Here is a 24,578-nt window from a genome sequence, read left to right on the forward strand (position 1 = left end):
AAGTCTTGCGATGAATAAAGATTTAAAGAAGTAGAACTTCAACCTTACTTCTGTCGGCTTTACAACTAGGGCCCCTTCTCTATACTTTGCGGGGAGGGGGGGGGGACGCAAAAGTGTGCTACGCCACTGGCGTCAACAGAAGACTAAGGGTTAAAATTTGTGTTGTGCACGTTGTATCCCACAAAATAGTCAACCAAATATACTTTACTGTGGGTTCAGTTGCATATTCATCAGGTGCATCCTGTTTAGTATTATTATTTTGTTTTCCGTATATTTCATTAGAGTAATAACTCGGAAACACATTAAATGGGTACATATTTGACATATCAATTTCAGCGTCGTGTACAATTAACTACTCTTGGATTTTTTTTTTTTTTTTTTAATAACTTCCCTTTCTCATGATTTCAAATAATAAATTCCAATAGAACAATGTAGTTAAAAAGCGCAAGGCTAGTCATCATTTGATTTTCGTTTTCTGTTCTTGGGCTCAAAATTCTTCTTACGCCTGTACTATTGGAAATTCTAGGTTAATCAATAATTGGGTCTGATGTTATTATTATTATTTTTTTTTTAAGACACGATTATTCCTTTAGCGGTTATTCAACTGAATCCGTTTGGCCTTGAGTAATTCGCAAGAAGAATGGATCGATACTTGTCGGGAACTGAATTATTTAAACCAGTCAAACCGTGCCAGTGAATAAATCATTGAAATCCTCCACAAACTTCTTCCATTTTCTTCTGTTTTTCTTTCTAAAATTCGAGGTCAAATCAAGCCCGTAGCCAGAACACTAAGACAGAGGGGAGGGGGCGAAATGATTTTTTAGGGGTGTTAACGTGAGGTTACCTTACATTCATATACAGGGTAGCCCAAAAGTAGGTATACAGTCCCGTACTGATCAATTCATTGCTTTTTATATCATTTCTTATTGTTATCCATCAGGTAGACTTAGTTTCTTTATTACTTGTTCTTAATGTCTTTTTACTTATATCTTAAACTCGGAAGAGCCGAAGAAAATAAATCTATAAGCTAGAATGTTATACTTGATCCATGCAGGGGTGTATACCTACTTTTGGACCACCCTGTATAGCTACCAACAAACAGCTGAACGTTTCAGGGAGACGGTGGTCGCAGGGACTCAGTCCTCCAGAGTAAGCCTTAGCTACGGGGCTGGATAAAATGAGGAAATTTTGCAAGTAGGTGCAAAGTAATTTTCGAAAGCACAGAATTTGCAAATCTAGAGGCTTACTAACAGTACTGTTAGAAGCTGTTGAGTAAATAGCTTCATGAGTAGGGTTAAATGGTTCGGAATAACTGAAGGGGATTGTTAAAAGATTCAAAATATCTGAAGGAGGCACGATGGCTCAGTGGTAGAGCGATTATCTCTGGTGCGTGAGACCCCTGGTTCGGTCCCCAGCCTAGTAAGTTTGAGGTGGACAACATCGTGTCGGCAAGTACTCCCGTTTCCTCCCAGATTCTCATTCCGCCAATTCTTCCATCATCATTTACTTCTCTTAATCATCCGTCTCTCTTAGCCTAAAGAACATAATCGTTGGACGTTAAACTAAAAGATTTCATTTCATTTCCTTTCATGCATAAACAAGAATATGAGTATTTTTAATGAGTTTGCAATATTATTATGAATATTCGTTGATTTTTTTTTTTTTTTTTAAATGAGAGATGATTATATACAGTAGATGTTACTTATTTCCATTGAGCTAAATGCTGTGGAAATATTCCAGTATTCTCAAACAATATATACCCAAAGTAAGTTATTTTTTTGTTTTATTAGTAGGTTCCGCCTTTTCCTCGTAACTACGAGAACAAAATCAATTTGTGCTTCCATTTAATGACTGTTTTGTTTGAATTGCACTAATCCTTCATGTGTACTTGTCGTAAATATGTTATCGCCATTGGTAATTACAGTTCAAGATGTCTTTCATGGATTCAGCGTGAGTTAAAACGATGTATTACTTTCTTGTATTCAATAATTGTTACCCTGGTCGCAGTTACGCTAAAATAACACCTCTTGAACTTCTGCTCCGTTTCCTCCCATTACATTACTCTTCCCCCTCTCCTCGAACATTTTGATTCGTATTCTCTGTACAAGCACCAACCACTTCCGATCATTAAACGCTCTCTATCTTCGCCATCTCGCTCAGAAGATAAACAAGCATAACGTACGAGTCCAATACACGGACATGTGCATGTAACTTTCTCATTATACAATTCTTGATCAACAGCATATTATATTTGAAAGTACGTACGAAATGATGATTTTGTAACACACACAAGGTATCGTCAGAGACATTTGCAATGGAATTAACTAAGGAATCGTTGGAAGTAAGAAAGAAAAAGTTTCGTAAATTAGAAAGATTTTGAACTCTTTTTTTTTTTTTACCACACACGCCATTATTATTGCTTGTTTGGTCTAAATTAGCGTTCCGAAGAAAGGAGAAATACTACATTTAACTCTTTTAAGTTTTAGTGTCTGTTTTTAGGTAGTAACGTAGTACCTTCATTATTCGATTAAAAAGTACCCATAAAGCTTTTTACTTCGTTTTTTTTTTTTTTTTTTTTTTTAACATGGAGGCATTGTAGAACACACTATGTATGGTTTTACGCCTAGCTGCGTCGAGACGTAGGGTGTGATGATGTCATAATTTACAAAAGATAAAAATAGGTGCACAAACATAAAAAATGGATATTTTTTTTTTTAAAAATATCCCTTTCTTCACAATTTTGCCGCCTCAGGTACATGATGGAAATGTGAATGGTACCGTTTGAAAGGCTGTTCTATTCTAAAGACACTAATATATGAACCATGATCGTAGGGTAAATACTAATGTCCCAGGAATTTTTTACCTGAGATTCTGTTTTATCCGGGAATCTGGGGTATTGTGGGGATATTATTTTTTGGCGGGCTTACTTTTGCACCTAGAAAACTGAAATGTTGCACACACATTCAGTGCACCCCTCAGTATTTTCAGATTTTGTTCAGATCTCTGCGTCAAAACAGGGGGGAGGGGTCCAGAAGGGCAAAAAAAGCACACAAAAAAAAAAAAAAAAGATTTTTGTAACAAAAAGTCCCTTTCTCCGCGATTTTCCAGCCTCAGATACACGATGGAGATATGTGAATAATACTATCTGGAAGGCTGTTCTATTCTGAAAAGAATCAGGTACGAAGCATGATTCTAGGATAAATAGGGATGATGCTGTAGCTGCTAGACTGAAAGTCTATAATTTACTCAAAAAAAAAAAGACAATTTAAGAGTTAATAATTGTCTTATAAAAATACATAATTATTATTCTAATATGTAAAACTAATCGAGAAACAGAAATAAAGACTTTATCAGCTATTAATCGAGAGCAGAATTTAATAAAACTGAAATTGCAGAAGAATTGGTCATATTATCTACAGAATTTAGGAAAATTGAAGTCGTAAAAGTGGTGACAGAACAAATATTCCTGTTATCAGCTATTGATGGTGAGCAGGATTTCTGTTGCTGTAGTAGAATTTGAAAACCTTCTGTCCTAGTATTATGTAACTAAACAAAAACGTGCTGGGGAACAACTCGTAGGTTAAACACATAAACAGGGAGAAGCTGTTCCAGGAAGTCTTGGTATGTTTCTTCTCACCATCTTCCCTTCTCCACCCTCTTCTTCCTTAAAGGAAAAGCTTGTTTGTTGATACAGTATAATCAAGCATTAGCGGTTCTACAATATTACCAATAAACCAATCAAAAATTTTAACTGTTAGTCATTTAAAAAATAAAAAAAAATGCCAGTGGCAGGACACTTTTTTAAAACTTTCGGGTTAAAAAAAGATAAAAAATACAGTGTCAGTAGGGCCATGATTTTTTGGCTCAGCAGATGGTAGTTGAGAGCCAGAAGGGCGCCATCGTTTGGTGTAAATATAACATTGGTAGCAGTCTCAAGCTACCGGCTCGCAGTGCCAACTGGATGTGTAAACCAGTGGGTTATAACGAAAGCAAGTGCAACAAATAGTTTCTGCTGTGAGCGTATGTGTGTGTGCGTGAGACCTCAAGTTCATTTGCCGCCATTTTGTCAAAATACGATCGTAGTTTGTTTCTTCGTGATAATAGCAACATCAACATGACAGGTAGAGGAGCTCCTTGGCCGGTGCGCCGAGGTATTTATCGGAGAATTCCTTGGTGGGAAAGGGGACGAATCAAACGAGAAGTTACCTCGTATCTTTGTGAGGTGAGCCCACAATTGGTTACGAATGATACCCGTTTCATTCAAAAGCATTTTTTTTTTGACGAATTTGTGAATGAACTTTTATCTAATAAGGATTAATCTTCTATCAGCCATTATAAGAAAGAAAAACCCATTTTCTTTTTAATAATTTAAAACGAACTAGTGTAAAGGTCCAAACGTTGCGAATTACGTTAAATTTTTAAATTCCTCTTTTGTGGTCACAAATCTACCATTTGTTTCCATAGTATGAAATAAATGTATTATTCAATTCAAATTTCATGTGTTAACTTTGTTGAACTGTAACACTAATAGAAAAAACGTAATAGTAGCAGTTTACCTTTATAGATGTATGTTCATCTTGTTACTTTCCACTGATTTAATAATAATAATAATAATAATAATAATAATAATAATAATAATAATAATAATAATAATAATAATAATAATAATAGCAGTAGAAAGTAATTGAAAGTTCTTGATCATATTCCAGAATTGATCATTATTCTGACAGATGTTCCGTCTCTGTTGTTAGATGTACGTATTATCATTGTTGTTGATGCTAGAATCAAATAACAAATCAATCAGGAGTTACTTTATCACCGTTCTTTGCCTTAAGGTCAGAATATTGGTTTCAAGAAGTCTGTGTTCTAGATTTCCATCTGTTTTGATAATTTTAAACTTGTTATTATAGCGATTCTTAATGTCACGGTTTTAAGAACTTTTTTGATATGATATGCATTTTGACGGACCTCTTACCATTTTCGTAATAAAAGAAAATATTTTCATCTACACGATCTATTTATGTACAACATAATTAATAACTTGTATTTTTCATCCTTCGTGGCTAAGCGGTTAGCGTATGCGCCTTTGGTGTGGGAGACCCGGGTTCGACTCCCGACGGTAGCCCATATGGTTAGGATTCGACGTCAATCAGTAGGTCCACGTCTCATATAGTCTTGCTGCTGAATGGGACGTTAAACTTAAAATCAATTCAACTCAATTGTATTTTTCACAATGAAGTTAAATTTAGTTTTCATAATGAAGTTAAATTTAGTTTGGCGTAGGGACCTCCGAGTATATATATGTACTTAAGGACCCCCAGGAGTCCGCGAACCACAGTTTAAGAATCACTAATCTACGGTAATAATGTGTACCACATTTGGGTCTCTTGTTAAATTTTCTCGAACAAGCCATTGTGATTAGTGTTATATACTCTTAAATTAACATGTAAAAATCATGGATTGCCTAAAATATATACATAGTAGTTGTACAGTAGAGGCCGTTCTATCTTATACAGACTTCTACGTTATACAATATAGTACGTTATTAAAAGTCCCGATGGCATACAGAAATGAGCAACATTATAGGTAAAGCATAAGTGAGATAACTATTTTCATACATTCGTTTTATTGTTTTGATCTACAGCATTTATATCCTATAAAATATAATTTCTCTAGTTTCAATATGATATTTTTTCATTTTGTTTGTACCCGTTTCCATGTTATCCATGGCGTCTGTTTTTCTTCGTACGCAACAATCCCTTAATTATGCTCAAAGCCTTGATGGCTTCCTTTCTTCTGTTTTTAATTTTGGTCTCTTGAGCAGCTCTCTTTCCTCTTATGTAATGGCATGCACTAATATGGAATGATGAGTACGTGACAGTTGCGATGTAAGGTGAAGCAGGTAATTCCAGGAGTATTGTGGACAAAACCTCTCTTTATATCGAAACACAATTGAACAGTGTTCTAAAAGCAGGTGTGTTTTGAATTCGATTGCCAAATTTTAAAAATATTCTTGGACTTCGACATTCCGTTCTCAATGATTTGGTCATTTTCCAGATTTGCACTGACATATGTTATAGTTGGATATTGTTGATGCTGTATGCATTGCATCAATTGTTTACCCGTTTCATAAACAAGAACCTCTCTTTGATATTTCAATTCGGAAGAATAGACGCAGTCATTTCTAGTTTATTTTCTGTTATGAATGATGAACAGTATTTTCATAATACAATTATGGATAAAATTCCCTGACTTTTAAGGTTCTTTGAAATCATTTTCCTGATTAGCAAGTAGAACTTAAAATCTACTACGATGTAAACCATGAAAAAATAATTTAAAATTTGATATTCTTACTAATAATTTTTGTAGACTGAATATTTATCGCTGCAGAAAGAAATGCCTAAAGTTTCTTCAAGTGAAATGAAATCTTTAGATCAACGTTCCACGCGTATTCCGTAACTGAAGGCTACGGACGCAGGCGAATGATTATAAATGAATGAATTGGCAGGAGGAAACTGGAAAATCCCCGAAAGAACAAGGGACACGAGATGCTTTCCACCGAACCAAGTCTAGAGTCAAACCAGGAGCCTTTTATACTTGAGGTGAACAGTATACCAACCATAGACGTATTGATCTAAATTCAAAATCTCTTGTCGACGCGAATTCTGTCTTGGAATTTGAAGCTTAAAATATATAAAACGATAATTATGCCTGCTATTCTGTATGGTTGCGAAACATGGTCGCTTACTTTGAGGAAACAACATATACTAAAACTATTTGAGAACAAGATACCCAAGATGAACGGGAATGAAGAATGGCGGAAACTTCATAACGAGGAACTGCAGAATTTATACCGTTTACCAAACATTGTTAGAATCATCAAGTCTAAGAGGCTCAGGTGGGCAGGTCATGTAGCCAGGATGGAAGAAAGTAGGAACGCTTTCAAAGTCTTAACTGCAAGACCAATCGGAAAACGACCAGTAGGAAGACGTAGCGCAGATGAGAAGACAATATTAAAATGGATCTCGCAGAAATCCATTGGTAGAAATTGGATCCAGTTGGTTAAGGATAGAAGTGAATGGAGAGCTTTTGTGAACGCGGCATTGAACCTCCAGGTTCCATAAGCCATAGAGTTTAGTTAGTTATGATACTTCGGTAGCATATGCTACCAACTTTGTATTGGAAAATAATAATAATAATAATAATAATAATAATAATAATAATAATAATAATAATAATAATAATAATAATAATAATAATAACATATCCAAATAATACAAGGTGTATGAGTTAAAACGTTTGCTGCTACAGGAAGTTTTGAGAGTGTGAACCTTTGGTCTTATTATGTGCCTCAATTCTGTTGAACACTTTTCAAAGCTCGTCCTGAACGTTTGCCATTTCCTTCCATTGTTTGATTTCAAATTTTCAGCAAGTTGGTAGAGATTCATGTCTTTCATTTTCACCGTTTTAGCTAGAATCGGAAATCCTGAAATATATTAGCAATAAACAATTGTTTCAGTGTATAATGCTAGCCCACAGCACGATGGTTGAAAACCTCTGCTCTAGACTATACATGCTGTGCTCGCGCTCATAAAATATGGTACAATAATTTTTGATATTGTTAAATGTCACATAACACAAAATGTGGATTGTCATGCTGTTTCAAGATACAGCACAACCACTTTCTTTCTCTTCATGTAGCAATTTGTTTCCATGTAAGCAGACCCAAAGGGTGTTCCCGGATTTCCAGCCAAAGAAGGTGGAAGTCGATGTATTGTGTTGTGTGGAGACTCAAAAGGGTGTGTCTGCGCTGTCACATGTGATTTACCAACAGGAATGTAAACAAAAGACAACTCATCTCTCACATACTCATACACACATCTTCCCCTCCCCATTCCTTCTATATCTAATGTTCTTTTTTTGTTTACAATGCCGATGTTTGGCAACGATAAGATTAGTGGTACCTAAACAGAAAGGTGAAAAGTGATTAATATAGTACCTTGGTCTGTAGTCATCTACACCGAATTCTTTTAAAGTTTTTTTTTTTTTTTTTTAAGTTTCTCCTTATCTTCGTTATTTTTGGCCCAAAAGATCCAATATAATTTAATCAAAAAATTTTTTGTACACCTTATATCTGGACAACTACATATAGTGTAGCCAAACCCAAAGTATCACTTAACTCAGTATGATGTGCTTATTCTATAGACAATATGAAAACTCGATTTAGAGGCCGTTTAAAAATTTTGTGACCCCTGATGCATAAACTACAAGATCGCAATCTTTTGACGAACTTTTTTTTTTTTTTTTTTATTTTTTGATCATTCCTAAAATTCTTGCTATACAAATTTAATTATTTAACTCATTTTGTACTCGTAAAAATTTCCTTCATAATTATCATTGTGCTCATATAAACTTGTTTTTCTATAATTATTTCTATACATTAATGCTCAGAATGTGCTGTTTGGTTAGAGAAATGATCGCCAGAGAGCAGTTTCAATACTTTTTCTTCTTCTTCTTTCCTCCTTTCTCTAGTGTTATATTCTAATGCTTGTAGCCTAAGAGACAAAGGTTGATTGATTTTTCAAGTTTAGTGTTCTTTATAGTAGCGAGGGTATATGTGACGTGGACTTACAGATTAAAGTGGTTTTTCAGAACCACATGAGCTCCCGCCGGGAATCGCTAACCGCTTAGCCACGAAAAGCTCTAAAAGAGACAAAAAAAAAAAAAAAAAGGCGGAAGAACATGAAAGAATACTGGAATATGATCCTGAAGAAAATGAGAGAACTTCGAGTAAATCCACGGAGATGATGGTGTCCACCGCAAATCTAGAGTCGAACCATGGATTCAACGCACCAGGGATGAGAGCTTTTAATTTGTATTCTGAACAGTAATGAAAAATGAAATGAGATTTCTTTATTTTAAACGTCCCATGGTTATACCCTTTAGAGTAAAGGAAACGGATGATTAATGAAAGTAAACGATTGTAGAATTGTGCTCTCCCATCGGGAATCGAAGCCGGGACCATGTTCATCAAAGCCGCACGCATTAGGCAGCAAAACAGTGATACAGAAAGAGTTCTAATATCCGTAATGAAGCTTAAAACAATATTATCTTGGGTCTACGTTCATTCTATTTTCACACTTAGTAACTTTTCTACGCAGAAAAAAAAAAAAAAAGAATGGTATTACCTCGATGTAATTCGCGTAATTGAGAGAACAGAAATTGATTTTCTGTTTACTGATTGGGGCTACAGGTGAACGAATATCTTTCTAAGAGAGCGATATGAAAAGAAATTAATTAATCTTAAAACCCATTCTTATACCAAGAAGTGAGATAACTGAGAGTAGTGAATAGGATAGTAAGAGTTTCCTCTCGTAATCAGGCCCTTTTTCTTCTTCTTCTTCTTCTTCTTCTTCTTTTTTTTCGCAGACAGTAGTTTTATTTGATTCTTGAAGCTTAAGGTTATGGTTCCTTTACACTAGAGTCAGTCAGTGCAATCAGAATACTAAATTTATTTCTCTTCCGTTCCTGGGATTTAATTTTCAGTTTATTACAAAAATTTTTGAACAAGGCAAAATAAACTGGCCACCCTATCCTTTCTGTATTGATTTAGTGATCTCGCTTAGGTACGTTGGGTACTTCAGGTAGAATAAATAGACCTAGATAGACTACCTGATCTTCCTTCCCCCTACAGGAAATTAATGAACAACAGTTTATGATCCATTTAGCTTCTAGAGCTCCTTCGTGGCTAAGCGGTTAGAGTACGCGCTTTTGGCGTGGGAGACCCGGGTTTGATTCTCGGCCGGAGCTCATGTGGTTCGAATTCCACGTTAATCAGTAGACCCACGTCTCATATAGCCTCGCTACTGAAAGCGACGTTAAACTCAACCATTTAGCTTCTAGTTTGTGAGGTTACAAAGAAATGTGGTACACAGTCATCCCAACAACGGTTCTTGTTAGCCTTTCTCAGGTTTAGAAGAGCTCCGTCATCGTATCTCCAAATCAAACGAAGTTTAGGAGTGTTTGTTCTCATTTCTTCATACATTCAATTCCTCATTGTCGAATTCCTCATACATTTAAACAAAGAAAAAATGCCTGGAACTAATTTTCCCACTCTTAGTGGCTTGGTTCTATAAGATTGAGGTTTTAATTTTACAAAATAAATAAAATAAATTTATCTATACAAAAATGAAAGTGACTATGTTTTTGACTTTATAACTCTTGAATTACACAAACGATCTCGATCAAATTTTCAACATAGATGAGGTTCGGGCCTCGGATGCTTTTTATCATTTCACTTTGACGGTGTAACGTAGCGAAGGTTGTAGATATATAAAAATGATCGAAAATGACCGATATTAGTGACGAATCCATAGTTCTCTAGGTCGCCGAGATGAACAGTGACACTTCCGATGCCGTTTAAATCCAAATTCAGTCCTTTACGTCCAAAATGAAACTATTCTCCCCGTGCGAAGAATGGATGTTCTACTGGTAAATAAATAAAAATATAGACAAATAAATAATAATAATAAAAAAACAAAGTGAAAGAATTTCGGAAAAGCATGAAAGAGATATAACTGTCATTTTCTCCACCATGACTCACTTGTAGATGTACAAAGAACAAAGATTTAATGTGAAACTAAAAAGTAAGTCTTTTTAGTTACTTCTGCGTTGTATATTCATAAGGTTAGTTTGTTACTGGTGCGTGCATTTTTCTCCTGTTATATGCGTGTATTAAAAAAAATGTGCCAAATTCTAAATTTTCTATATAATTTAAATAAAACAAAAGTCTGGCCAAAACTTACAATGTGTCTGATGAAGGCAAACTACCGAAGCTTTCGGCATGATGCATTTCAGATTTAAGCTATACTTAGTTCTAAAGCTAGAGTGTTTTCTGTGTGAATCTATATTTTCAGCTTAAAAGAAAATTCCAATATGATTATTTTTTCTTTCTTTCTGCAGGAACAAAGGTCGTTGAAGTCTGGAGAAATTACACAACAAGAAACACAAAACATGGCGGCAGCTACTATGAAATTGCAGACTGATAGCTTCACGGCAGAAAAGGTATGCATTTTACTCATATTGTGTATGTAAACAGTAAGGTAAGAACACTTACCAATATATATAGAGTGTTCAAGAACTATGGGGAAAAACTTCGAGAGAAACTATAAGGACAGCACAGAGCGCCTATCAATATACTTCTGGCAGCAGTGAGTAACTTACGAATAAGGCTTTCGAAAGTACTTTTGAATTGAATTTTGAAAAAAACATGTGTTCGTGTACAATGGCGGCGCAAGAAACTTCCTCATAACGCAGAAGGTTTTCTGGTAATTCTTAAAAGTAAACGTCAGCAAAAATGAGCGTATATGGACCACTGGTCACCAATAAATGATAAATCCCGATACGTAGCGTGCATGATCTCGAACAACATCTGCATGGCATTTATCATTGTGTTTGCCATAACTCTGGGAACTTTGAGCAGGTTTACCATTCCATGCTAATGGTTACATTGCCGAGCATGGTGGTCACTTATAATTTGCTTTAAGAAGAACAATGATAGGTAAGCCAAATGATCAATATTAATGCCGATCTTCTGCGGTACTATGTATGTCGTCACTAGTGGTGGGCACAAAAACCGGTTTTTCGGTTTTTAGAAAAACCGAAACCGGTTTTTGAAAATTTTCAAAAACAGGTTTCGCTTTTTCAGCGAAACCGGTTTCGGTTTTCTCCAAAACCGGTTCGGTTTTTCACCCGATCCAGTTTCGGTTTTCTTCAAAACCGATTCCGTTTTTTTTCTTTTCAAAATTTGTTGTATTTCTGACCAGAATGGTGTTTCGCTGTTCTCCGGAAACCGAATCCATTTCCACAGAAATAGTTTTATGTGTTTTCGAAAAGTTTTTACCGAAACCAGTTTCGGTGAAAACCGAGCCGGTTTCGGTGAAAAACCAAACCGGTTTTGGAGAAAACCGAAATGTCGGTTTTTCGGGTTTCGGTTATTATAGAAACCGGTTTTCGGTTTTTATAAAAACCCGTTTTGCCCATCCCTAGTCGTCACATCTCTAGTTAAGTTCCTTTGTGTGTTCCGTGTAATATATCTTTGCTGCGTCTGAACTAAGAAGACATATCTTTATTGGCCCATTTCCCATTTGAAGCGAATAAATATACTTTCCCTTTCATATACGTGCAACCACTTGCGTCGGGTGGTTTTATACATGCTAGTTTAAGTTCGCGTTTACATCTCAGATTTTACAGGGATCGCTTCCTCCTAATAAGAAAATTTCTTGCGCCGCCATTGCAAGATTTTGAAATGTTCATTTCTGGATAGAGGAAATTCCGAGTCTGACATGGACACATGTTTTGATAATATTCAGCTAGAAAGTTCATTTACCCACAATTTCTGCACTCTTGAACTACTCCGTGCCGAACGTAGATTGATAGGAATTTATTGTGTCCGTATAATTCATGAACGTCGTCATAACTCACTGATCACTATACACAATGGAATATGTTTACCTGGACATTTCAAAGCTATTCGGTTCTTTTTATTTCCTTGTAATTTCTATCTGATGAATAGTTTAGCGAAAGTACTTAATGTGGCTTGTTTCCCCCCTACACAACCACACATTTTTTTTTTTTTTTTTAATGGTACGTTATAAGCACTTTCTCTACATTCTTCATTGGATAAGAATGAAAAGAAATAGGAAAGAAGCAAAAGAACAAAGAAGTGGCTTGGAAGCGTCCAGCTGAACATGTTCCGATATGTATATATCGATCAGCGAATTATGACTATTCCTCCGAACTCTGTATTCGATCGACTTGCCCCGTGACTAAATACAAGGTGATCGTGAACTATGGAGATAAACTTCAGGAGATGATTCTACAAGGTGAGCCCCCCCCCCCTCCTCCATTCTCGAACAGTAGATTCGAACGACTTGCCACGTTTCTTAATGAGGCAGTGTACACTCCGGTAGTTCATAGCTACGAACCAAGGTCTTTAGTACTGAGGGTTAGTAGAGGATAGGTAAATGCTAAGATTTATCAGTGTTTGAGAAAGATCAAACTGTACTTTGGTCTCTCAAACAGATGGATTAGTAAGCTTCCGACAGCAGCGGTTGCGAATGTATTGACTGCAGAGGACTGCACAAGGTTGATTGTCAGGGTGAGCGTCCCATTCATTGGCTGATACTGGCTAAGACGCAGCAGAACGGACCAGCTGACTACTCATACAACCGGTGTCAACCTGAAAAATCTCTCCTATATCTATGCGTTGTACACTCGTACGTATGGGCTATTCCGGCAGCCCGGTGTTAGCCACTTTTACTTGCCAAATGTAACCAACAGGCTAATTGTACTATAAAAGACTGGAAGAAACTCTGTTAGTTTGATGGTCTCAATTTTTACTCCACTTCGTCGATTAGCGTGTTTGTGTTTGGTATAAAATGCGATGAGGCGCTGGAGCCTTTTGTGTATGATACCAAGAGTACAGACCGGTGGAGTAGATGTATACTGAGAAGCATGTTTACATGGGGAGAACTAAGTCCTCTGATTGTTTTAATCGAACACATGACTGGTGTCTAGTATCGTAATTTCTTGGCAGACTGGGTACCCTCATAGTAATGATATCTTCCAAAGTAATAATGCACGTAGCTATCCTCTATGTCTCTGTAGGAAGAGTTCGAGGAACATATTGTAGACTTTTAGCATATCCCTTAGCATCTCTCAAACTCTTTGAATTTAAACTGTATTGACTACCTCTGGGACGATAGAACGGTACATCATCTCTCTCGAGACAGCCCCACCTGCCTCTAGATATTAAAGATTGCAATATACGAATATAATCAGGTCTGTTGGCCATCCAGTGGACCATGAGAGTACAGTTGTGTCCGCAATGCCAAGACCCGACGCAGCGAGCTCCTATTGTGCTTTACGTAACTTCAATCGTAGGCGTATACTGAAGATGGATGTTGGTTGTGATGTGTCTGTGGTCCACCGGTAGTGTACGCGATGAACACAGAGGGATCCCACCACAAGTATACTACTGTTGCCGTCAACGACGCCCCTGGGAGCCCCTATATAGAAAGATAATTTGTTCTAACTCAAAAGACAGTGACGTCACGAGCACTAGCGGGTGTATATATACGTTCCAACTTTTTTCTAGGACGATTACCGTGAAACTTGTTCATTGCCGAAGGTATCTTCAGTGGTTTCGGTAGAGACTGTATTGGGGCGTGGCGAATGGCGAATTCAGCGCTGAAAGTCGATTGCATCTCGGACACAGTGACTGTCGTAGTCATGTTCTTAGACGAGCAGAAGGAAAAATCCAGCATCTGTCCACCTCGCTATACAGAACCCACTCTTGGAATTCTGGTATGCGAGCAACAAACTACACATATCGTTGGCTTCTGGTCTTCATTTAGGGAAGTATGGTTATTGCATTATATATCACAAGATCAGCCCTGCCCTTATCTGGACACTTTATGGACCCATCTTCCAGCAGATAATGCGCGTACCCATACCAAAATCTACAGTGAGTGCGGGACACGATACCCTGGATAAATATTCCAAATCTGTGCTTGGCCAACAGCTCCTTTGTGGATGCTCAGAGTTGTAACTATTGTGGTAGGTATTTAATCTGATATTTTTCTTGATTCCTGATGGAAGAGCACAAAAATTCAATGCTACGATCATTTACTTTCATTGATCATCCGTTCCTTTAACCCAAAAGACATAATCGTAGGACATGAACCAAAAAATTAATTTCATTTCAATGTTTTTTTTTCGAACATCCTGTATGGTATAGTGAGATCACTATTTATTTATTTACTTATTTATTTATTTATTTGTGTGTGTGTACGAACTATTTTGTGTGTATTAATAGAAAAGATAAAGCTAATGCTGTATACCTAGAATTATAGTTATGGGTTGCTACACCACACTGGTTCCAGATAATGTAGTGTCTTCTTCGTGCATACACTCTTTTAAGACCTGTATACAACATTAAGTAAACATTAAAAAACCATACAATTTAATTATTTGTATGTGTTCATTGGCTGTTCATAAACGCATAGTTAAGATTGGTTCACAGTAAAATAAATAAATAAATAAAAAGACATTTGAACTCTTAGTCATTTGAATATCAATGTGTTTGAAACATAGCGAACGTCAATTGTCTTTTGGTGCCACGGTGGCTCAGTGGTAGAGCGTTCACTTCTGGTGCATGGAATCCTTGGTTCGATCCCACTCGCGCCAAGTGAGCCTTGTGGTGGGCAAGCACCGTGTGCGTGGGTTTTCCCGTTTCTCACTTTCTCCCGTCTCCCACTTTCTTCATTCCATCCTTTCATTCATTTCTCATCATCACTGTCCCTTTTAGCTTAGCCGGCATTCCATTTCATTTTATTTTCAATTGTCTTTTCTGATGTTCTGTTTCGCTATATTTCGTTTTTTGTTGTTTTCATTATAACAAGTTCTTACGGACCTGGAGGTATTAGCTTCGTAAGTTGTCCTTCAAGTTGGTTTAATCTTTCTTTTATTCTTTCGGAACCCATCGTAATTTTTAATTTTTAATTTTTACTAATGATACAGACAGTAATTCTTTATTTTCTTAGTACTTTTCGCCTTTGTTAGTTATACTATGTCCAGTTGTCACAGTGAGGAATTTTTTTCGACCTCTATACAACTTACATAGATGAACATTAGAGGAATTATTCCATTGCTTGCCAAAATTAATATATCACAATTTTTTTTAAAATTATTTTTGTAGTTATCTTGGTAAGCAGTGACAAATGTTAAAATACAGTGTCTTTCAAAAGTTCCTTAGCATCCCTTTTAAAATTCGTACAGATGTATTTATACTGAACTTGATGTAGGAAATATACAATAGGGCTAGGGGCATAACTTTTGGATGATAGTTCAAGGACGGCTGCCATCTTGAATTTCATTTTTTTTTTTTTTAATTTCAAATGATAGGTGGGTCATGTGATACATGACCTTAGGCTAGAATTTGCTCAGGATGTCAAATCCGAAATCAGATTTCATGTGTATTTGGTGAGAAGTTATGGACAACGACAGTTGATGTTTACCTGTTACACAATGTGTTCCACATGTTCTTCGTGCTGGGCAATGCACGTGTGCAGACGCCTTTCCCAATTGTAAAGAACACAGAGCATGGTAGCTGGGGAAACTTGCTCACAGGCAATCATGGTCGTCCACTACGTGGACTGTCCGTGACCGTGCCTGTCTCCTAAAATTTGGTTAGTGAGTGTGCCACAGCAACATGTGACACAGGGTGACGTTGTGAATGATGCTGATTGAAATCGGCTGCTGCTGCACGGGCACTTCTCCCGCTCCCCAGTTTGACGATCTGGATGTGTTCTTCAGTTGTTAACGGCATAGTTCACCACCTGTAAAAAGAGGAATAATCACATTGAGTTGTCCATAACTTCCCACCAAATAAAGATACATGAAATCTGATTTCAGATTTGGCATCCTGAGCAAATTCTAGCCCAATGTCGTGTATCACATGACCCACCTATCATAAGATGGCGGCCGTCCGCGAACCATCATCTAAAACGTTTGCCCCTAGCCCTATTGTATATTTCCTACATCAAGTTCAATATAAATATATCCGTACGGATTTTAAAAGGAATGGTAAGGGACTTTTGAAACACCCCGTATATATACCTGTACATATATAGAGAGAAAAGGAACACAGATCTTGGAACGAAATAGCAACTGCGTTTTAAAAATTCCTTTGTGTGCAATAATGCCCACTTCACTATTCTTAAAATAGTTCGACCACTAAATATAAAGCTCGGAATGTCAATGTTAAAACACAAAGATTAAAAGAAAAATGCGATTCGGGCAATTAATATCGAAACTGCAAAATCAAACAGGCAATCTGAAGTTTTAATAGAGAATGCTCATGTGACTAATTAGTGTCAACAACACAATGTACGAGAGTTTTTATTCGATTGTTTTGAAGGTTATTGCTCCACTTCGTAATATCTTAATTGTTTCTTTGACGCCATTCGTTGAATTTTGAAATATGCAACGGTGGAAAGTTGGCGACCTAAACAGTTGTAAAAGTTCCGTTCAATTTCACGTCAACATTAGAAGTTCCGTAAATCCTTCGAATATATAATTTTTATGGCTATGACGTTGTACTTTTTAAGCGTTGGAAGAAGTTATTTTAAAATGTTGTTTCATCTGCCAAAAGAATGTTGTGTTACACACAATATAGAACTCGACAGCTGCCGAAAGACTGATTTACTTAGTCTCTGGCCCAGTTCTCTTAAGAGGTGTCGTTGCTGATCTAATGCTGTCAGCATTCAATTTAGTCTGTGATTGATAATTGAAAGGGTGAAAGTATTACAATCTGTTTGCTTTGTGTTACAGAAAGCAATGGCGTCCCAACAACAGCGACACACAGTGACATCCTCAGGAATCTTTAACCAAGAACAACGTATGGCAGCTACCTCACAGTCAAATATTACTATTACCACGAAAGGTGTCTGCACAAAATCCTCGGCTTCCTCCATGGTATCGCAATCATCGCAGGTAAGACATTATTTTGCTTGTAACTTGTCATTCCTGACGTCATAGTTTAGATGGCATTATAGTGAGTACCCTTAAAGTGTGTCTTTACATTAAAATAATTAGAATGTGAGTATTTATTTAACATGAAAAGTATGATTTCTAAAATTTCAAGGTATAAAGCAACATTCCTAAATAGTTTTATGTTAATACCAGTTGCATATGACGTATAACATTGTTTAGGATTAGAATTAGGAAATAGATTTCTGGGCTTTCGGCATCTATGGCTCCGTTAGCTCCAATCACATATGAGGGATGATGGCCCCTCGCCGATCACACTGCCCCTGGGAATTGGAGAGGAAGCAAGGAATGGGAAAGGAAAGAAGCAGCCTGGGACAGTTATGTTAGGTACCATTCCGACATTTTCTTAGTGCGAATGAGGAAAATTCAGTAAAACCTCACTCAGGATGGCTGGTCTGAGAAAGCATGTTATACCTTTCCGACCGAGTATCCCCAGCTGGAATCGAACCCGAGACCGCTCGCACCACAGACGAGACCATTAGTGACTATGTTACGTGAGACCACGTACAATATTGTTCCAGGAGACATTTTAACACATTCTTGTCATGTTTCCATAGAGTAGAGCTGTGTCAAGCAAATGCAATTACTGTGTAGCTACGAATATTTTCAAAATGATTTTTTTTTTATATATCAGACTCCAGGCCCCAATGAGTCTTGGACTCACTTTAAGGGGCAATACAGTTACATTGCTTATACATATTGAAATAAAAAATTAAATTGCTGATACATAATAGATACACATAAACAAGAATAAAAGTAAGGCAATATCTGTTGAGTTTATCCTTCCATTTACTTGCTACTTTTTTTAATGCTGTTCCTTATATAATTACACTTCATATTCTTAGTTTCTGCCATTCTATATAGCTTCTGCCATTCATATTCTTAGATTTATTAAAACTGTTCCAATACGAATATTATAAAGCTTTCAGGCGAAAGTGTAACTACATATAATATAACGTCATGCATTATTTTGATAAGTTTAATGCTTTTCTTTGATCTTAAATTATGTGGCTTTGATAAGACCTTTAATTTATAAAAAAATCACACATCTGTACTTTCTTAGCAGTATTTTCGTGTCAACATATTTTAAACTGAAATGATGGTCGATGGAAAAAAATAATGTTTCATTGGGCGTTACTTGGAATATCAACTAATTTTGGAAGAATTGATGGCAAAAATTAAGCAGTTGAATTCGAAGTTAAAACTAATAAAATCAGTGCTTTCAATCATAATTAAAAACAACATGTTAATATTGTAAGTAGTCATCAAAATTTAAAATCAACTATTGTTTTATCTATATTATTAAGATATGAGGCTTTCCGGTTAGTAAGAGCAAATTTAACAAAAGTAAGTGCGATGTGGGCGCTGGGAAATTACATTTGAGATGTTCGACTAGAAATAACAAACTAAGCCAATTCTCATGCCTATATGTAGATTGTAGAAGTTTTTCCTTTTTACCGTTATACATAGATGTTTATTGTAACCATTCACAGTGCATTTCAGGAAACAAACCTTTGTTCAATAACACAAAGAGTGAAAAAAATATATGACGACCGAGACTCGAACCAGGTATCTCCGGCTTATCGTGTCGGAGATCCTGGGCTCGAGTTCAGGTCCAGCCATTCACTTTTTCCCGTCTGTGTGTTATTGAATTCGCATCTACATAAGATCTGGTGTGTAAAAATAAGTTTAAATCAATTGTTTCATTAATATATATAAGCCTTTGTGCAGGGTCTCTCTTATTACTCGGAACCCTCAAATTACACAAAGGAGGAATTGTACTTTGAATAATTGAATGAATGTCGCTGGGATTGGAAGTTGTGTAAAGTTCTACCGAATAATTATTAACATTCGCCTGACCGTGTGTTACTGTTAATTATGCACTGTCCAAAGGAGAAGTATATGCCAGACTCTTTAAGTTGTGTGCACATCAATTTCGTTGGAGTCCAGACAAAGCTTGTTATTAACTTTTTCGTAATAATGTCTAATAGACCGAATGTAATAAATATTACCAAATAAACTAAGTACTAACCTTTTTTGTATTCCTGATAAGATATCCATTATGTCCAGTATAAATATGGACACCGTGGTGCATGTATGTGGAAAACTGAAGATTACATCCAGAAACTAGTAACAATACTCATAGTGACCTGCAAAGAACACTAGTTGTAATATGTAAAAATCTGTTTGTGTTAACTGCTAAGCTTAACTCTCTCTTTAAAAAAGGAGAATGCATACACAGCCCTCCCCTCAAAACAGAAGGAAACAAATAAGCTATTAAAACACGTTACAGGTTAATGTATGTTACTTCTTTTATTTTTTTGAATAAAACAATCATTGAAGTCAAAGCTTTAAGTATGTGAAGTCCCTAGTGCTGAAAAGGTTTTAAGCCTCTACAATCTTTGATAATGGATACTCGACAAAACATCCGAAATATTGGATATTCCTTCCTCCACTCTTTCCTCAGAAATATAAAAAGGTTAGTACCTTTTCTTATTTCTTCGTAATAGCCGCATATGTATTGGCATTGAATGTGGTAATTATTAATCATGGAATAGGTGATTCTTTATCTTGTAAGAAGAAACCATTATTAATATTACAATTGTAACATGGATTAACTAAATGATTAACTTCAAACCATTTTTGTTGCAGATGAGTCAGCTGATCAATGGCACCGTGTTATCTATCGATGACGAGCATTTCAACAACGTAACGTTTGAAGACCTGGAAAGTCTAAACGCCGATTCCAGTCAGGTGGAAGTAGAGCGAGCGAAGGCCAAGTACTCTAGCTACTTCAACACTTACGTCCACAACTTAAAGAAACTGAACGACATGAAGGCGCCTCAGCTGCTCGACCAAATGAACGAAATGATTAGGAAGGCATGGTCCGTCCCAACGCATGGACATGAGCTGGGTTATTCCTTGTGTAATATCTTACGAAATCATGGTGGACTCGATATTTTGATCAAAAATTGTGTTGTGGACAACAGTGATCTTCAGTTTTCTAGTGCAAGGCTTCTGGAACAGTGTTTAACAACAGAGAATCGTGCGTATGTTGTGGAAAAAGGACTCGATAAGGTTGTGAGTGTCGCGTGCGTGTGTACAAGGAAACCAATGAATTCTGTGGACCACTCGAGGGTGGGAACAGGCATCCTAGAACATTTGTTCAAGCATAGTGAAGTTACATGTAGTGATGTTATCAGGTTAGGAGGACTTGACGCCGTTTTGTTTGAGTGTCGAAAGAATGACATTGAAACCCTACGACATTGTGCTGGTGCCTTAGCTAATCTATCGTTGTACGGCGGTGCCGAAAATCAGGAAGCGATGATCAAGCGGAAAGTTCCAATGTGGTTGTATCCTTTGGCTTTCCATACAGACGATAATATCAAATATTATGCCTGCTTGGCCATAGCAGTACTGGTTGCCAACAAAGAAATCGAGGCAGCTGTTTTGCAGTCGGGCACACTAGGGCTCGTGGAACCATTTGTGACCTCGCATAACCCTTCAGAATTCGCAAAATCAAATCTTGCCCACGCCCATGGACAAAGCAAGAACTGGCTGCAGAGGTTAGTTCCTATTCTCAGTTCGAAACGTGAGGAGGCAAGAAATCTGGCAGCTTTCCACTTCTGTATGGAAGCTGGGATTAAGAAGTCACAGGGAAACTCGGCGCTTTTCCATGAAATTGGTGCTATTGAACCTCTCAAGAAGGTAGCCAGTTGTCCGAATGCGGTTGCTTCAAAGTATGCAGCTCAAGCTTTAAGACTGATCGGAGAAGAGGTTCCTCATAAGCTGAGTCAGCAGGTACCGCTGTGGTCTTCGGAAGATGTCAGGGAATGGGTCAAGCAAGTGAGTAGAAATTAACACATATTTTTTCATTAGTAACTGCACTGAATTGATAAATGAATGCAAAGAACATCTATTATTCAATAAGAAAATGACCTAGTATGTTCAAAATTATAATGTTAGGAAATTTAAACGAAGATATATCATTATCTAGAATCTTACAACTTGTTTCTGTCACTGGCTAAACATAATTTTATAGTCTGTGACAAACGATTTTCTTCTTATAATCTGCCAACACAGATGATGATTTAATTAAGACAAAACGTAATTGTCAAACTGCTTCCAAGCTCATTAGTCTTTAAGTTTCATTATTTTAATAGACGTATTGTTTCATTAAGTTAAGAGCTGTCCCATTGATAGTGTCTAACGCATCCTTATTAACAGCTCAGGAGAACACAACACAAGTTTATGAAAGATCAGCTGCAGCAATAAAATTGAACACTAGTAGGTCCAATACATACATACTTGTAACATTAAAAAACAGCTTCAATTGTAATACTCTATTTTAGTTTGAATCTATTAAACAAGATGAATTTCCTATCAATCTTTCCAAACTCTTGAGCCTGCATTTGTAGGTGAAATTCAGAAATAAAAACAAGAAACGTCATTCGAATGTGTAGCGTTTGATTTTAGCTGCCAAGAAGAGAACCGAGGAACAATATAGAAGCAAATATCATTCTAGGCTCTTCATTCGATGAAACTAATTAAAGTAATTAATTGAGATCAAAACCTAAAGAAACATTTTCTGTAATAGGCATTATCCTTTTAATTTTATCTTTGACTTGCCTCAAGATCCAGACCAAGATGTTTGTCTGAGAATTGTGGAAAGAAAATATTTGCTTATGGAGACTTAACTGCAACTGAAAATGAAACCTGGGACAATGGGAAGGTACTTGGAAGTCCTCCATTTTGTTCATTTGAAATATAGCAAATGTAGATCTTAGATTACATCTACAAAAAGCTTCGTTGCATTATCATCTTCTTTACCTTGCTAGCATAAAACTTTTTCAATTGGAAACAGAGAACATGATGCTTTATAGTTTTTTCTTCTTTTGTCGCCATTTTCTACATTGAAATGTTTTATGTTTTGCGAAATGTCGAAGACTCTTCTTTATGATATTTGCTGAACGGGGAACATGAGGTATTATGGTGTAGAGTTCTCCATCATGATTAATAGATAACAAGTAATTACCAAGTGCAATGTTGTGTTGATATCCCCAACGAAGTGTCTTTAAATTCGATGTCTGTATTTACATATAAATGCACGGAATTATTTACTTATAATGCAGTGTATCTTCGAAAAATAATATGTGCGGAGACTAAATAGGAACTTCGTTGACTGTTCCTCAAATTCTTCTTAGAATTTTGAAAATCCACGCAACTTCTTCTCATAACTGTATATTAGCGTAATACAGAGTTGTAGTAAGTCTAAAATCACATACGTTTATCACAGAGTGTTTTTAACCTTCCGTTAATAGTCGAAAGAAGTTCTTGCTAATTGAGTTAACTATTTGAATGCTGAAAGCGATTTTGCGCTATAAAATAAAATTCATGAATTAGTATTAAAATAATAATAATAATAATAATAAATTTTATTCATATTAGGAAATTACAGACTCTCAATCCAATTATAGTTCCCAAGAATAGTATAAAAATAACAAAACAAACTTGCATACATGGGTGCCCGAAAGGGGGGGAGGGGAGGCTGACTCACAAAAATGTATACGTAATATAGCAAACCACGTCTATTAAATGGCCATGTAATTATATTTTGTAATAGAAAAACGCTTTCATAAAACTAAATCAAAATGATCCAATAAACAGTATTCGAGATTATTGTATTCAAGTTGACACTTTTGACAGTAGATATAAAGTATTTGTGTGGTCCCATCCCAAAACGGACTAACTACATTTGTGATGAAATTGAAATAGAGTAACATTTGTGTTGAGAACTGAAAAGTTCATCACAACAATTTGCTCCATCCCGTGGCAAACTAAAGAAGCTACAAACTTGATTCATTCTGGCAGGATAAAACTCTCAGTTCACAAACTGAGACCACCCATTTGTAATGACATAAAATTACTTAAAATGTAATATTGTCAAATTATGAAAAAAGGTACCGGTAAGTGGAAACAATAACTCTACGTTGATTGCGTTCGAAAGATATTTCTGTACGGATTCAGTTATTCATTTTGTAACCTTGTTTGCAAGGTGAAGTCACTCGCATCAAATAATATGGTCTTGAAATAATATTGACAACTTTTAAACATTAGTTGACTGCTACAGTTCATCTAAAAATTAAACTTTTTAAAGTTCTGCAATACTCAGGATTACCACATTCTGAAATGTCAAAGTGTGGAAACACTTCCATGTGTCGAACTCGTTATATAAACACAACTTTCGACATAAAAAAATAATAAAGCTTATCATTTTACATTTCTATTTTTACGTCTGATCCTTCTTAACAATTCGTTTTTTGAATACAGTCTAATATGTCTTTACATATGAAATGTTGAAATCGAGTTGACAATACACAACTGTAGAAAATGCAGACAAATCAGGGGGTTACGGTAAACGTATGCGGACGGAATTTTTTACTCACAAAATACGGACATGTCCGCATAAATGTTCACATACGTAAGCCTACAGTAATACTAAAAGTCATTTTATTTCTTTATTTGTAATCCAAAATGTTTAATCCCTATAGAATTTCCGTGCTCATTCGTAGAGATCTGTTTCAGATAATTGTTTTTCTTCTTTCGTAATGCATGTCCTTATTAACTGATGATATTTTCTAATATTTTTTTTCCAGATTGGTTTCGCAGAATACGCTGATAATTTCATCGAGAGTCGAGTCGATGGAGATTTGTTGTTGCAACTGACTGAAGAGAATTTAAGAGACGATATTGGAATTACGAATGGAATTCGCCGACGAAGGTAACAATTCTAAATATGATTTATTTTTAATAATCTATATATTAAAATGCTAGGAAAATATGTTTGTGGTCAGGGAAAGTTCATATGTTTGTGGACAATTCTTTTGATACTGATATCTCAGAAACCACAACCTCTAGAAAGATGTCGTTTTCACTGATCGATTGCAAATTTTGTGTAGATTGTT

General features: G+C 36.2%; 1 protein-coding gene across 11 annotated transcripts in view; it reads left to right on the forward strand.

Annotated features, from left to right (window-relative positions):
* Sarm (sterile alpha and armadillo motif) overlaps window positions 1-24,578 on the forward strand; it is a 428,773-nt gene that overhangs the window by 376,968 nt on the left and 27,227 nt on the right. For all 11 annotated transcript variants that reach the window (XM_081770500.1, XM_081770499.1, XM_081770508.1 and 8 more), the window contains 4 exons: window positions 10,963-11,064; window positions 17,395-17,556; window positions 20,266-21,459; window positions 24,270-24,394. In XM_081770500.1, the coding sequence (XP_081626626.1) occupies window positions 10,963-11,064; window positions 17,395-17,556; window positions 20,266-21,459; window positions 24,270-24,394 (1,583 nt within the window). The remainder of the gene's footprint in view (window positions 1-10,962; window positions 11,065-17,394; window positions 17,557-20,265; window positions 21,460-24,269; window positions 24,395-24,578) is intronic.

The sequence above is a fragment of the Thermobia domestica genome, chromosome 9 (genome assembly GCF_964235325.1).
Source record: "Thermobia domestica chromosome 9, izTheDome1.hap1.1, whole genome shotgun sequence".
NCBI classification, from domain to species: domain Eukaryota; kingdom Metazoa; phylum Arthropoda; class Insecta; order Zygentoma; family Lepismatidae; genus Thermobia; species Thermobia domestica.